This window comes from Bubalus kerabau, chromosome 15, assembly GCF_029407905.1.
Source record: "Bubalus kerabau isolate K-KA32 ecotype Philippines breed swamp buffalo chromosome 15, PCC_UOA_SB_1v2, whole genome shotgun sequence".
Taxonomy (NCBI): Eukaryota; Metazoa; Chordata; class Mammalia; order Artiodactyla; family Bovidae; genus Bubalus; species Bubalus kerabau.
Genome location: NC_073638.1, coordinates 16,578,052 through 16,595,061, shown reverse-complemented (window position 1 = coordinate 16,595,061; position 17,010 = coordinate 16,578,052). Strand labels below are relative to the sequence as shown.

At 37.7% G+C, this 17,010-nt stretch overlaps 1 protein-coding gene across 1 annotated transcript in view; it reads right to left on the bottom strand.

Annotated features, from left to right (window-relative positions):
• GUCY1A2 (guanylate cyclase 1 soluble subunit alpha 2) overlaps positions 1 to 17,010 on the bottom strand; it is a 469,674-nt gene that overhangs the window by 123,679 nt on the left and 328,985 nt on the right. The window contains exon 6 of the mRNA XM_055547771.1: positions 3,853 to 3,996. Coding sequence (XP_055403746.1) covers positions 3,853 to 3,996 — 144 coding nt within the window. The remainder of the gene's footprint in view (positions 1 to 3,852; positions 3,997 to 17,010) is intronic.

The following is a 17,010-nucleotide window of genomic DNA, read 5'->3' as shown; positions in this document are numbered from 1 at the left end:
TACATAACTAATGGAAAGTAGCTTTGACTACTGACCTTTGTCGACAAAGTGATGTCTCTGCCTTTTAATATGCTGTCTAGGTTTACATAGATTTTCTTCCAAGGAGCAAGCAGTCTCACTAAGATATGTCTAGTTTTGTTAAAATGTTTTGAATAGCAAAGGAAACCTTGGACAAAATGAAAAGACAATCTACTGAATGAAAGAAAACATTTGCATATAATATAATATAATATAATATTTGAATATAATGATTGATAAGCAGTTAACGAATAAAATATATAAACAGCTCATACAACTCAATGTCAAAAAATAAACAAGTCAATTAAAAATGGGCAGAAAACTTGAACAGATACACTTCCATCAGGCACATGAAAAAAATGTTCAACATTTCTAGTCATTGGAAAAATGCAAGTTAGAACCACAGGGAGATACCACTTCATACCTGTCAGAATGACTCTGATCAAAAAGACCACAATAACAAATGGTGAGGATGTTGAGAAAATGGGACTCTTGTATACTGTTGACGGAAATGTGAATTTGTGTAGCAACTGTGTAAGACAGTTTGGAACTTACTCAGAAAATTAAAGATATAAGTATCATATGACCCATCATTTCAACTCCTGGGTATATATAGCTAAAGAAAACCAGAACACTTATTTGAAAGGGTATGTGCACCTCAATGTTCATGGCAGCATTATTTACAATTATGAAGATATGGAAATATTCTAAGGGTCAATCAACAGATTGTGGTATATATATACTACAGAATACTACCCAGACATTAAAAAAAAATGAATAAAATTTTGCCATTTGCTACAAAATGGATGGACCCAGAGGATATTATACTTAGTGGAATAAGTCATACAAATACTGTATGTTATCACTTGAATGTGAAATCTAAAAATTAAAACAAACTAGTGAATATAACAAAAAAGAAATAGACTCACAGATATAGGAAAAAAAAAATACTGATTACCTGTAGGGAGAAGGAAGAAGGGAGGGGAAAAATAGGGATAGGGGAGTAAGAAGTACACATTACTATGTATTAAATAAATAAGCTGTAAGGATATAAACTGGGCTTCCCAGATGGTGCTAGTGGTAAAGAACCCACCTGCCAATGCAGGAGACATAGAGAAATGGGTTCTAAGCCGGGGTAAGGAAGATCCCTGGAGGAGGGCATGGCAACCCATTCCAGCATTCTTTCCTGGAGAATCCCATGGAAAGCGGAAAGCCCTGGCGGGCTGTGGTCAATAGGGTTGCAAAGAATCTGACATGGCTGAAGCAACTTAGCACTCACAAGCATGCAAGGATATATTGTACAGCACAGGGTATATAGCCAATATCTTATAATAACTATAAGTAGAGCATAATCTGTAAAAATTTTGAATCACCATGTTATATACCTGAAAATAAGAAAATATTGCAAATCAACTATATCTCAAAAATATATACATATCCCATTATACACATTGCAGATGTATCATGAAATTAAGTACAAATGAAGTAAAACATTAAAAGTAAACTAAAATACTTTTTGTTTAAAAAGTAAAAAAAAAACAACAACACATTAATGTAAAAAAAAGATGTAGCTTTGAATTCCCATGATTTCTCTTTTGCAGAATTCTTTAAGATTACAGTGTCTGAGACCTGATTTGTGTCTTTCAATAATTCCAGAGAAATTTTTAAAAATATTTTCTCTATTATCTTCATGTGCAGGTAATTCCAACTGAACTTATAATGTCGCCAGTCCAGGTTCGATGTACGATACTGGATGCTTGGGGCTGGTGCACTGGGACAACCCAGAGGGATGGTATGGGGAGGGAGGAGGGAGGAGGGCTCAGGATGGGGAACACATGTATACCTGTGGCGGATTCATTTTGACATATGGCAAAACCAATACAATATTGTAAAGTTAAAAAATAAAATAAAATTTAAAAATAAACACAAAAAATAATGTCTCCTATATATTTTACATTCTTTTATTCATATTTCCCCATTTTTAATTCTCTGGACAAATTTATGGATATTTTCTTTAGCTGTATCTAATCTGCTTCTAAACTAATCTACTGAGAGTATTTTTGTTTTGGTTTGCTTGATTTTTTATTTTTGTTTGTTTTGGTATAGTGTTGATTGCTTAGAAATTCTCTGGTTCATTTTCAAACCTAGCTTTTCCAGCCTTGGATTTTAAGCTTCTCTTTATTTCTTTAATTATACTAAGTAATGTAATTTAGATTATGTACAATAATTTTGATTTCTGACAACATTCCATGTCTGTTCTTCTCATCTCCTGTTTCTATTGGTTCTTACTCATAGTACTTTGCTTTCCTATGTGAGTGTGTGTGTGTTTTCCCCTTAGTTTTATTTTGCTTTGTATTTAGTATTAGGCACCCATTTTTTAGAGAATTTTATCTGTGGAAATTCTTTGAAGAGGGAATTGAGGTTGACTTTCCTCGTGGAGGGATAGTGTTTTCTAGTGTCCTGTTATCACTTCTAATGATAGAGCACTTCCCAAAAAGCTACTACTTATAAACTATTTAACACTACATTTTAATAATTTTATTCAGAAGGGTCACTCAGAGTATCTACTTTGCCATAATGCCAAACTAGAAATATATTCATATTTTGAGGCATTCTCTGTATTTTTTAACCCATCATTGATGAACTGTTATTAAAGAGATGCCTTGAATTCAAGGTTACTTTGCCAAATACAAATTTTGGTTTATACATATCCATACCAAAAGTATTTCTGGGATCTATCAGGTGCTTTCAGAAATATAGCTGGGTGACTTCATCCATTCTCAGATATAAATCCCAAATTGCAGACAGCTATCAGCATCAAAAAGAGTACAATACACTGGAAACTACATTTTCCAGCTTTTGATGTTTCCTCAGTCTTGGGCTTGTCAACCACAAGTTGGCACTTGCCATGGGCACTTGCCATCTACCTCTATGAGGACTGAATCATGTGCTGCTGCAGCTGCTGATTTTCAACACTCCCTGAAGAATTCAGGGTGGAGAGGAGAAACGAAGCACTCTGTGCTCAGGGAAAAACTGACCGGCAGATCTTCAGATAGCTATGTATTTTCAGGAGCTGCTTTTATTAGCCCAATTCTTGTATCTCCTCATATCTAGAAAAGCACTAAATTCCTTCATGGTGATGATTGCTCCTTGTGACTAGCAGAAATCATCTGCCAAAAAATATGTGCTCGATTGCATGTATTCCCCCATCACCAAAATTACATATATACTGACCTTTGCCCCTGCCTATTTGGAGCAGTTCCTCAGATCTATCTGAGGTGCTATATCCCAGTCTACCGTCCTCATTTTGCCTCAAATAAAACTAAATTCACAACTTTCATGTTGTGCATTTTTTTTTTAAAGTCTGAAGGTTCCAATGTTCAAGCTCTGAAACAAAAAAAATTTAAAAGTAACCCTGAGCCCTGAGCTTTATAAGAACACCTGTACACTATGCACAGGAAGTTGTCCAGGTCCTCCAATTTCTTGCTTCTTATTTCTTGTTCTATGGATTATCTCTCAGGACCAATTCTTATCATCACCCTTCCTGATCATGACAGCAGGTTCACAACTGGTCACTGACAGCAGGTTCCTTCCTTGGTTTAATCCTTTTTTTCCCCCATGGTAATTTGTCTTCCTCATACTTTTTCCTATTCTGGGTGGGTCATATTTCATTTGTTCCTTTCCTGGATTTATAAGTTATCTCTAGTAATCCCTCCTTAAGCAACTGGCTTATCTAGATCTGTAAACTATAGTAAGTAGAATTCAGAATGGAATTTCTTGCCTTTTTCAGTTACAGGTGCATTACTATTCAAACAAGATTGTTGAGAGGCTTACCTGAATTGGTCTTCCATCAGGTGTCAACACCTCTTCTGAAAGTTCCATCATCTTCAGGGCCATCAGAGCAATGGGTTTAGCATGGCAAAGGCTTTTTCTGTGGAGCCCTGCAGCAACACAGTATGCATCACCTATTGTTTCCACCTGCAGCAATCAGACAAATTAAATGCAAATGTATGATAATGAACCAAAATAGAAATATTTAATTATCTGTGATCACAAATGTTGCTGGAAAATATATCAGCAAAGCACCAATAATTAAACAATTAGAAAACCTGAGTGTAATCCTAGAGGACTGTGGTGTTGGAGAAGACTCTTGAGAGTCCCTTGGACTGCAAGGAGATTCAACCAGTCCATCGTAAAGGAGATCAATCCTAGATGTTCACTGGAAGGACTGTACTGAAACTCCAATACTTTGGCTACCTGATGCGAAGAGCTGACTCATTAGAAAAGACTCTGAATCTGGGAAAGATTGAGGGCAGGAGGAGAAGGGGACGACAGAGGATGAGATGGTTGGATGGCATCACCGACTCAATGGAATTGAGTTTGGGTAGGCTCTGGGAGTTGGTGATGGACAGGGAAGCCTGGCGTGCTGCAATTTGAGGTCACAAAGAATTGGATACGATTGAGCGACTGAACTGAACTGATTCCAGTGCATTTTAGTTCACTGATTCCTAAAATGTCAATGTTCACTCTTACCATCTCTTTTTTGACCACTTTCAATTTACCTTGATTCATGGTCCTTACGTTCCAGGTTCCTATGCTATGTTGTTCTTTACAGCATCGTACTTTACTTCCATCACCAGTCCCTTCCACAACTGGGCATTTTTTTCGCTTCTGCTCAGCCTCCTCATTCTTTCTGGAGCTATTTCTCCATTCCAGTACCATATTGGGCACCTACCAACCTGGGGAGTTCATCTTTCAGTATCATATCTTTTTGCCTTTTAATACTGTTCATGGAGTTCTCAAGGGAAGAATACTGAACTATTAAATATAATTAAAATAACAGATAATTATAAATGTAAACCATAATGCATAATATAATTTTAAAATTGTAACTATAAAATTTAAAAACAAAATATAATTAATATAATTTATTCCAATCGTTGGCTCATTTGCTCCATTTATTTTATAAATACAAATTAGTCTTGTGTGCAATGGAGATCTGGATATGATAAAAAATACCTCTAAATTACTGGAGATGCTTCTACTATAATAAGAATTATAATATATTCTATTGGTAAGATTTAATTTTGCTGTTACTGTTGTTTAGTCACTGTGTCCTACTCTTTGAGACCCCATAGACTGTAGGTGCCAGGCTCCTCTGTTCATGGGATTTCCCAGGCAAGAATATTGGAATGGGTTGCCATTTCCTTCTCCAGGGGATCTTCTTGACCCTTAATAGGAATATATAGATTTCATATGAATACATCCTAACACTTTAACATTAAAAAGCTTATTGCATTAAATTCTATTACATATAAAGGAACATGAATCTCATGAAATAGGGATACCAAAATTATCACTTGATTTTCACAATCATTCAGGAAATATGCATAAAAAATGATTCCGATATCCTTGGACCTATCATGAATTTCTGAATCTTCACTTCAAGATCCGTTGTCTGATGCTAGAAAATGGAAATTAAGATTGTATGATGAGAACAGAGAGATGATGCAGTGTGAGTCAGCAAAAGTTTTATACTAAACACTAAAATATATTTCCACCAAAGAACTCTTACTGGGGAAGAGTGGCCATTTACCATTTTCCCTTAAAAACTCAATGTCTTTTGATAACCCCCACATTTATCTCATACCTTTGTATTTATATACAATTAAAAAACCTAGAATGCTGATAGTTATATAATTAGAAACTTACTTCTGACTTTACAATATTAGAACATATAGGCAGTTAATTATTTGTATAAACTGAATTGCTCTCCAGTCATTCTGAACATGCATGTTCCTGGAGTATGATCTCTTCTTGGAGTCTCTATCATCATCAAACTTATCAGCATCTAAATGTGTATTTCTAGAATTTGTAACACAGGAATATATAAAGATTAGTAATAAGTACGGATGAGATAGACTAATATGTTACAGAATGTATAACAAATCCAATGAAGTGTACAACATAAATATAAGAAATTCGCATCAAAGTCAATATATGATCATGTAAGATTTCATATTATTTAGTTTCCAAATATTTAAAGTCACACTGGTTATCAGAAATAATAGGATCAAGAACTTGGTTTAAGACAGATATAAAAAGCCATATATTTAGATATGAAATTCTCAAAATTACTCTAAAAAGATTATTTATTTATTTATGGCCTGTTGGGTCTTCATTGCTGCACACGGGCTTTCTCTAGTTCTGACAAGTGGGGTTTATGCTTCATAGTGGTGCTCGGGCTTCTCACTGCAGTGGTTTTTCTTGTTGTGGAGCACAGGCTCTATGTGTGTGGGCTTCAGCAGTTGCTGTCCACAGGCTTAGTTGCATGTGGGATCTTCCTGGAGCAGGGCTCAAACTCATGTCCTTTGCATTAGCAGGTGGATTCTTAATCACCAGGGAAGTCCCACAATTATTCTTAGACACTCACCATAAAGAAAAAAAAAATCTAAATGATGTTTTTTCATCAGGCCAACCTAGGTTATGCTTCAGTGTCAATACAACCTTCAAATCATAATGCACTAAAATAACAAAGATTTATTTCTGATTGATGTTGCATATTCATGTGCGTTAAAGAAACGGGGTAGAGGAGAGAAATCCAGGGCCACATTTCTTCACTCCAGAGATAATGCTAACAGAACCTCCTCATCTGAAGTTGGTTGCCATGGCTGAAGAAAAGAGGTTCTGATTGTATACTAGCTCTTAAAGTTTCCTCCCAAATGTGACAAATACAGCTTTTCTCATGATTAATTAACAACAGTAAGTTATATGATGGCCATTTTTAACATAAAGAAGATGGGGAAATGCAACCAACATTGTGCCCAGAGAAGAGTCAGAAATACTTGGTAACTAGTATTAATGAGAACACGAATGGATATGTAATCTTTTAAAAGTTTTCAAATAAATAGATGTATGTAAAGTGCAAGTAATACATCCTTGTGATGTTTTTCTTTCCTTGAAGATATATTTCGCATTTTCACCTGAAAATCTTGGATGAAACACCTCAGTAATGCAGCTTTCCATTAAAGCTCAATTCTTCTCTCCTCTTCCTTCACATCAGTCAGATCCATACAGGCTCAGCGGAATTGGATACTTATGAAAATTTTAGTGGATTCTCTTCAAAACAATGTCAACTTTGCTTTCACAAGGAGCAGGGAAAGTGAAAGAATTATATACCAATTAACTTGCTCTTTAGGCTTTTTTCTTGAGTTAAAGTTAAACAAGTAGACATTATAAGCATATAACAGCAGCAATAGCAAAAATCGGTTCAAATAGATGACTATGATCTGTATTAATTTATAATTATCCCAGTCTTTCTTAATAGACACGTCTAACATAGTGCATCTCATTTACTTTCAGTATCTCTAACCTGTTCTTAAATGACATTAAATAAAAATAAAGATGACTAAACTAAGTTTGGAGATGGAAAAGATAGTGCTTATGCAAATGTCAGAAAAATCTTACATCCTTCTCTGAACATAAAAGAGAAGGCTTAAATACTAAAAATATTATATAACAACTGCTAGCCCACACATTATTATATTTACTTTCATCAAACTTTAAATTTATCTATCTCAGTATATTTTCTCAATACTTTATAATCAAAGTCCCCACATTATTCCAGAAATAAAGATGATATAAATAAACTTCTTAGATTATATATTACATTATTTTAGCTTTATATTAATTATTTAAAATAATTTCTTTAGACTTTCTTTTAGAATATCATCCCCAAGAATGTTCAAGTAATATCTGGGAAATTTCATGGAAATTTGGGCACAGTGGGGAGGAGAAAATGTCATTTGTAATTTGATAGGGATTGCACTGAACCTGAAGATTGCCTTGTGTAGTATAGTAATGTTGACAATATTGATTCTACCAATCCACGAACATGGTGTATCTTTCCATCTGTGTGTTTTCCTTCATCAGCATCTTATAATTATCAGAGTACAGGTCTTTATACCCTTAGGTAGATTTGTGCTGTGCTGTGCTAAGTCACTTCAGTCATGTTTGACTCTATGTGGCCCTGTGGACTGTAGCCTTCCAGGCTCCTCTGTCCATGGGATTCTCCAGGCAAGGATACTGGGTTGCCATGCCCTCCTCCAGGGGTTCTTCCTGACCCAGATATAGAACCCACGGCTCCTATGGCTACTGCACTGCAGCAAATTCTTCACTGTTGAGCCACTGGAGAAGTCCCAGGTAGATTTATTCCTATTTTATTATTTTTTAGGTCATGATAAATGGGATTTTTCTTGAATTTTCTTTCTGATCTTTCATTATTTGTATATATAAATGCAACAAATTTCTGTGTGTTAATTTTGTAGCCTTCAACTTCACCAAATTAAGTGATGAGTTCAAGTAATTTCCTGGTAGCATTTTTAAGATCTTCTATGTATAGTATTGGAGAAGGCAATGGCACCCCACTCCAGTACTGTTGCCTGGAAAATCCCATGGATGGAGGAGCCTGGTGGGCTGCAGTCCATGGGGTTGCTAAGAGTCAGACATGACTGAGTGACTTCACTTTCACTTTCCACTTTCATGCATTGGAGAAGGAAATGGCAACCCACTCCAGTGTTCTTGCCTGGAGAATCCCATGGACAGAGAAGCCTGGTAGGCTGCAGTCCATGGGGTCGCACAGAGTTAGACACGACTGAAGCGACTTGGCAGCAGCATGTATAGTATGTCAATTGCAAACAGTGACAGTTTAACTTCTTTTCAATTTGGATTCCCTTTATTTCTTTTCTTCTCTGGCTACTGAAGCTTGGACTTTGAAAACTATGTTGAGTGGCAGTGGTGAGAGTGGACATCCTTGTCTTCTTACTTAGAGGGGATGCTTTCAGCTTTTCACCACTGAGTATAATGTTAGCTGTAGGTCTGTTTTATATGGAGTTTTTCTTACATTGAGTTATGTTCCCTCTCACCCACTCCAGCATTCTTGCCTGGAGAATCCTGGCAGGCTACAGTCCATGGGGTCACAAAGAGTTGGACACAACTGAAGCAACTCAGCATGCATGCATGCATGTTCCCTCTATGTCCAGTTTCTGGAGAGTTTTTTTTTTTTAATTATAAATGCTGAGCTTTGTTTTGAGAAGGTTGGATGACTTCACTGACTCAATGGACATGAATTTTAGAAAGCTCCAGGAGATGGTGAAGGACAGAAAAGCCTGGCATGCTTCAGTTCATGGGTTCACAAAGAGACGGACACGACTGAGTGACTGAACAACAACTTCTGCCAGGTAACAGATAAATTTTTATTCTCACCAGGTAACAGTTAAATTTTATGATTCTCAATGCTGAAGACTTCTGATGTATGATGTGAGTTAAAAATACATAAAATCTACCCAGGTTTTTTTAAAAGTGCCAATAAGCCTTCAGAGTGGAAGAAAGCAGTCTTATTCTGAACTCCAGCCATTCCCATATAACCCTCCTCTGACTTTCACCCTAATCATGGGGGTAAAATCTTCTCCAGCTATTTCCTTATTTTTCAGAACTTTATATTAAAACCCCCAGCTGACCTCTCCTCAACCCTACACACACACACACCAAATGCTTTGAGTCATGTGGCATATTAGGTATTCAATGACCCAAAGTCTGTTATTAAACACATCCAAGTATATTCATTGTGCATAATGGTTTAACAGTTCAAATGGAGACAAGTTTAACTAAGGACTTACTGATAAAACTACTTCAAAAAACTCATTCGTTAAAAAATCTAATTATACTCATTTTGATTGGTATTTCTGACCCAAATACTACTTCTTTCAAGAATGCCTCTATAGTGCTCAAGTGATACAGCATATTGAAAAAGAGGTCATGGATATAAATAGAACAGTGATTATCCTGGAAACTACTCCCAAATGAGGGAAAATGGGTTCCAAATGCCTACCTAACAAAGAAAGCTCTTCTGATAAAACTCTTAGTAGATCTATTAATGCAAATTCCAGTTCCTGCTTAAGAATGTCAATCATGTGGAAAACAATATTGCCAAGCCTTAGACCGTTTATCACAAAGGTTATTAAATATCTAGATATGCTAAGATATTCTATATAGATATAGATGGGCTTCCCTGATGGCTCAGTGATAAAAAATCTACCTACAATGCAGGAGACATGGATTTGGTTCCTGGGTTGGGAAGATCCCTTGGAGAAGGAAATGGCAACCCACTCCAGTATTGTTGCCTGACAGAGGAAAAGCCTAGAAGCCTATAGATTATGAGGTTGCTACAGTGTCAGCCATGACTTAGCAACTAAATAACTATGATATATATAGATGATAGACAGATAACTATTTTTCTGGTCAAAATTTTCTTGTAAATCCTCAAGTTAGATGTGGCAACTGAAAATTTCTTTCTGCTACATAGTAGACTCTCCTGTAAGATCATCATTAATATGGCTCTAATATTCTACCCTTACCCATCACTGTCATCCTAATTTATTCCATGCTTCAATTGATATGAATAATTCAATGTTCTTTGCAAACTTTCTGTACCCCCACCACCTATATTTATACCCAGTTATTTCTCTCCCTGGAATCCACACATTCACTATTTATAAAATAATAATTGAGCCTACGATTTTTTAGAAAAAGTTTTCCAGAGATTCCTAATTTATCAGAACTTTAAATGTGTCCCCAGAGAATAGTGAATGTCTGCTGTATTTTCAGTAAGTACGTAATTAGTGTTAAATCATGTTAGTTGATGTCACAAAAGTGAATAGCTTCAAGACTTACTACAAAGCTACAGTAATTTGGACAATATGGTATCAGTAAAAGGATACATAAATAGATCAGTGAAACAGAATAGAGTCCAGAAGCAGACCCCATAAATATAGTCCACTGATCTTCGACAAAGGGGCAAAGGAAACACAATGGAGCAAAGATAGTGTCTTTTTTTTTTTTTTTCGTAATCAAAATATTTTTATTTTTTTTTTAATTTTATTTTATTTTTAAACTTTACATAATTGTATTAGTTTTGCCAAATATCAAAATGAATCCGCCACAGGTATACATGTGTTCCCCATCCTGAACCCTCCTCCCTCCTCCCTCCCCATTCCATCCCTCTGGGTCATCCCAGTGCACCAGCCCCAAGCATCCAGTATTGTGCATCGAACCTGGACTGGCAACTCATTTCATACATGATATTTTACATGTTTCAATGCCATTCTCCCAAATCTTCCCACTCTCTCCCTCTCTCACAGAGTCCATAAGACTGTATAACAAATCGTGCTGTAACAACTGGACATCTACATACAAAAATATGAATCTATGGGCGGAGGAGCCTGGTAGGCTGCAGTCCATGGGGTTATTAAGAGTTGGACACGACTGAGTGACTTCATTTTCACTTTTCACTTTCATTCATTGGAGAAGGAAATGGCAACCCACTCCAGTGTTCTTGCCTGGAGAATCCCGGGGATGGCAGAGCCTGGTGGACTGCCGTCTATGGGCTCGCACAGAGGCAGACACGACTGAAGCGACTTAGCAGCAACAGCAGCAGCAGACACCTATCAAAAAATTAACTAAAACTGGAGGGTAGATCTAAATGCAAAATAAAAACCTATGCAACTCCTAGAAGATTGCCGGGAGCCAGCGTGAGGAACTCCGCCCATGGCAAAGGTCATGAAGAAGGAGGCTTGGCATATGCAAAGGCGGGATTGGGCCTCAGGAGTCCCCCTGGAAATTCTCGAGCATCTACCCCCCAAACCAGAGTCTGCCTACTTTACTGCTTTGTGCTCTCACCTACACCTCTGACTTTATGGGGGGCTGTTCCCCACCACCTCTTGCTGAAAAAGAGTTAACTTGCTGCTGCTACTGCTAAGTTGCTTCAGTCGTGTCTGACTCTGTGCGACCCCACAGATGGCAGCCCACCAGGCTCCGTCATTCTTGGGATTCTCCAGGCAAGAACACTGGAGTGGGTTGCCATTTCCTTCTCCAATGTATGAAAGTGAAAAGTGAAAGTGAAGTTGCTCAGTCGTGTCTGACTCTAGCGACCCCATGGACTGCAGCCTACCAGGCTCCTCCATCCATGGGATTTTTCCAGGCAAGAGTACTCGAGTGGAGTGCCATTGCCTTCTCTGAGAGTTAACTTAGAGCTCCAGTTAATAATAATTCCTGGGCATGACGGGAGTGTTTCAACCTACAAACTCCTCTGAAGGTTCTCTAGCCTGCCTGACAGGCTTGTCTGGCCACATGTGATTGTTCACAGCTTCCCAACGGTGAGGATATGGAGCAACAGGAACTTAGTCATTGCTGGTGGAATTAAAAACGGTACAGCCTCTTTCCATTGGGAGAAATATCAATAACCTCAGATACACAGATGTGAAGAGGAACTACCCTTATTGCATAAAGTGAAGAAAAACTAAACAGCCTTTTGATGAAGGTGAACGAGGAGAGTGAAAAAGCTGGCTTAAAACTCAACATTCAAAAAATGAAGATCATGGCATCCAGTCCCATCACTTCATGGCAAACAGATAGGGAAATAATGGAAACAGTGACAGACTTTATTTTCCTGGGCTTCAAAATCTCTGTGGAAGATGACTACAGCCATGAAATTAAAAGATGCTTGCTCCTTGGAAGAAAAGCTATGACAAATCTAGACAGTGTATTAAAAAGCAGAGACACCACCTTGCCAACAAAGGTCTGTCTTGTCAAAGCTATGGTTTTTCCAGTAGTCATGCATGGATGTGAGATTTGGACCATAAAGAGGGCCTGAGCACTGAAGAATTGATGCTTTCGAACTGTGGTGTTGGAGAAGACTCTTGGACTGCAAGGAGATCAAACTAGTCAATCCTGGAGGAAATCAATTCTGAACATTCTTTGGAAGGACTGATGCTAAAGCTGAAGCTCCAACACTTTGGCCACCTGATGCAAAGAGCCGACTCACTGGAAAAGACCCTGATGCTGGGAAAGATTGAAGGCAGGAGGAGAAGGGAATGACAGAGGACAAGATGGTTGGATGGCATCACTGACTCAATGGACATGAGTTTGAGATAATCCAGGAGATGGGGAAGGACAGGGAAGTCTGGCATGCTGCAGTCCATGTGGCTGCAAAGAGTCTGACATGACTGAGTGATGGAACAACAATAACAACAGCCTCTTTGGAAGACAGTTTGGTTCTTTCTTACACTACTATACAAATTCTTATGACACAATCTTTTCAGCAATCAGTATTTACCCAAAGAAGTTGAAAATAGATATCTGAGTAAAAATTTACATATGGAAGCAAGTGAGATATCCTTCAGTAGGTGAATAAATAAACAAACTGGTACATTCAGATCATGGAATATTATTAAAGAAATGTTACTGAATCATGACAAGACAGAGGAATCTTAGATGCATGTAACTAAGTGAAACAAGTCAATCTGAAAGTTCTACACATTATATGATTTCAACTATACAACATTCTGTGAAAGACAGAATTATGGAGACAACAAAATTTTGTTGCTGGAGGTTGAGAGAGATGAGTAGATGAAGCACAGAGGATTTTTAAGGCAGTGGATATATTCTGTACAATACTATAATGATGGATATACATCATTATATATTTGCCCAAATCCATATAATGTACATCAAAACTACCAACTTGGTGATGATGACATGTCAATGGGTTCATCCTTCATCACTCATCATCCTAGTGAGTGATGTTTATAGTGTAGAAGGCTATGCATGTATAAGGGTACTGGTATAATGGGGAAGCTCTGTACCCTCTGCTCAGTTTTATTGTAAAGCTAAAACTACCCTAAAAAATAAAATATTTTTAAGTGAATAGTGTAGACAAATTAGCAACTTAAATGGAAATACTCCACTAAGAATTTGATTTTTAAAAGATAATTAAACTTCTGTAAATCCTACCATCCTCAGATTATCTATGTAAATATAGCTTTTATCCCCTCAAATTAAATACGGTTTTAAAAAATACATTTTCCCCAAACTATCTTTCATGAGTCAAACTTGTCACTTCTAAATCCATCTTCATGCCATATCTTTTCTCAAAGTATTTGCAATCCTTCAATAGGATACCATCATTGCTTTTTTTAGAACCCCAATAAAACTTGGTTTCTCCATCTTTTATTCTGCAGTCATTTGTGTTCATACTTTCTCTAATATCAAGCTGTCTAGACTGTTAAGTGTAATTTTGAAGGCAGAAACAATGCTTTAGTTATTTTTTCATTTTTAAAATATTTTTCTATTTTATTTTTTACTATAAAGACCCTTTTCTTTTTTTGACTATTATTTTTATTGAAGCACAATTGCTTTACAAGGTTGTATTAGTTTCTGCTGTACAAGGTAAATCAGCTATAGGTATACACATATCCCCTTCTTATTGAATCTCTCTCTGGCCCCATCCCCCATGCTACCCTTCTAGATCTTCACAGAGCAAAAAGCTGAGCTCCCTATGTTATATAGCAGCTTTCCAGTCAGTTCAGTCAGTCAGTTCAGGGGCTCAGTCATGTCCAACTCCTTGCGATCCAATGGAATGCAGCACGCCAGGCCTCCCTGTCCATCACCAACTCTCGGAGTTTACTCAAACTCATGTCCATTGAGTCAGTGATGCTGTCCAACCATCTCATCCTCTGTTGTCCCCTTCTCTTCCCACCCTCAATCTTTCCCAGCATCATGGTCTTTTTAAATGAGTCAGTTCTTAGCATCAGGTGGCCAAAGTATTGGAGCTTCAAAATCAGTTCTTCCAATGAATATTCAGGACTGATTTCCTTTAGGATGGACTGGTTGGATCTCCTTGCAGTCCAAGGGACTCTCAAGAGTCTTCTCCAACACCACAGTTCAAAAGCATCAATTCTTCGGCGCTCAGCCTTCTTCACAGTCCAACTCTCACAACAATACATGACTACTGGAAAAACCATAGCCTTGACTACATGGACTTTCATTGGCAAAGTAATGTCTCTGCTTTTTAATATGCTGTCTAGGTTGGTCATAACTTTCCTTCCAAGGAGTAAGCGTCTTTTAATTTCATGGCTGCAGTCACCATCTGCAGTGATTTTGGAGCCCCCCCCCCAAATAAAGTCTGCCACTGTTTCCATTGTTTCCCCATCTATTTGCCACAAAGTGATGGGACCGGATGCCATGATCTTAGTTTCCTGAATGTTGAGCTTTAAGCCAACTTTTTCACTCTCATCTTTCACTTTCATCAAGAGACACTTTAGGTCTTCACTTTCTGCCATAAGGGTGGTGTCATCTACATATCTGAGGTTACTGATATTTCTCCCAGTAACCTTGATTCCAGCTTGAAGCACAGCTTGTGCTTCATCCAGCCCAGTGTATATCATGATGTACTCTGCATATAAGTTAAATAATCAGGGTGACAATATACAGCCTTGATGTACTCCTTTTCCTATTTGGAACCAGTCTGTTGTTCCATGTGCAGTTCTAACTGTTGCTTCTTGACCTGCATAAGGATTTCCAGGAGGCAGGTCAGGTGGTCTGGTACTCCCATCTCTTTCAGAATTTTCCACAATTTGTGGTGATCCACACAGTCAAAGGCGTTGGCATAGTCAATAAAGCAGAAATAGATGTATTTCTGGAATTCTCTTGCCTTTTCAATGATCCAATGGATGTTGGCAATTGGATCTCTGTTTCCTCTGCCTTTTCTAAATCCAGCTTGACCATCTGGAAGTTCACGGTTCGTGTACTGTTGAAGCCTGGCTTGGAGAATTTTGAGAATTACTTTACTAAAGTGTGAGATGAGTGCAATTGTGTGGTAGCTTGAGCATTCTTTGGCATTGCCTTTCTTTGGGATTTGAATGAAAACTGACCTTTTTCAGTCCTGTGCCACTGCTGAGTTTTCCAAATTTGCTGGCATATTGAGTGCAGCACTTTCACAGCATCATCTTTCAGGGTTTGAAATAGTTCAACTGGAATTCCATCACCTACACCAGCTTTGTTCTTAGTGATGCTTCCTAAGACCCACTTGACTTCACATTCCAGGATGTCTGGATCTAGGTGAGTGATCACACCATCATAATTATCTGGGTCGTGAAGATCTTTTTTGTACAGTTCTTCTGTGTATTCTTGCCACATCTTCTTAGTATCTTCTGCTTCTGTTAGGTCCATACCATTTCTATCCTTTATTGAGCCCATCTTTGCATGAAATGTTCCCTTGGTCTCTAATTCTCTTGAAGAGATTTCTAGTCTTTCCCATTCTATTGTTTTCCTCTATTTCTTTGCACTGATCACTGAGGAAGGGTTTCTTATCTCTCCTTGCTATTCTTTGGAACTTTGCATTCAAAGGAGTATATTTTTCCTTTTCTCCTTTGCTTTTCATTTCTTTTCGTTTCATGGCTATATGTAACGCCTCCTCAGACAGCCATCTTGCTTTTTTGCATTTCTTTTTCTTAGGGATGTTCTTGATCCCTGTCTCCTGTGTCTCCACCCATCACCAGAATATTGGATTAAAGATTTACTGAGCATGGCCCCACCCATCAGAAGAAGACCCAGTCTCCCCCTCAGCAGCTTCCCACTAGCTATCTATCTTGTGCATGGCAGTGTATATATGTCAATCCCAATCTCCCAAATTGCCCCACCACCCTTCAACTACTCTCTGGGTTCACATGTCTATTCTCTACATCTTTGTCCCTTTTCGTGCCCTGCAAATAAGTTCATCTGTACCATTTTTCTAAATTAGTTTTAAGATATATTTTAAGTCCAATAGGGCCTAGCACCTTGCTAACATAATAGACATGTAGAGAATTATGATTGAGTCAAATTTCATTATAAATGCTTATAGGAAGAGCTAGGTCAATATAGACAATGTGTGAATCACCTTTCCAAGTCACAGTCATTGTTACATGGCTCTAAAACATTCAGTCAATACCGTTCAAGCCTACATAATTTCAAAACAAGAACATATTCAGGTGACCAGGTGATTGCATGAATGATGAAAGAGAAATGCTTCCAATATTAAGTAGACAAAACTGACCACTTACTTCAAGGTTCCAGCACTGACTCTTGTACATGTCTCACCAGTCCAGGTAATGCTAC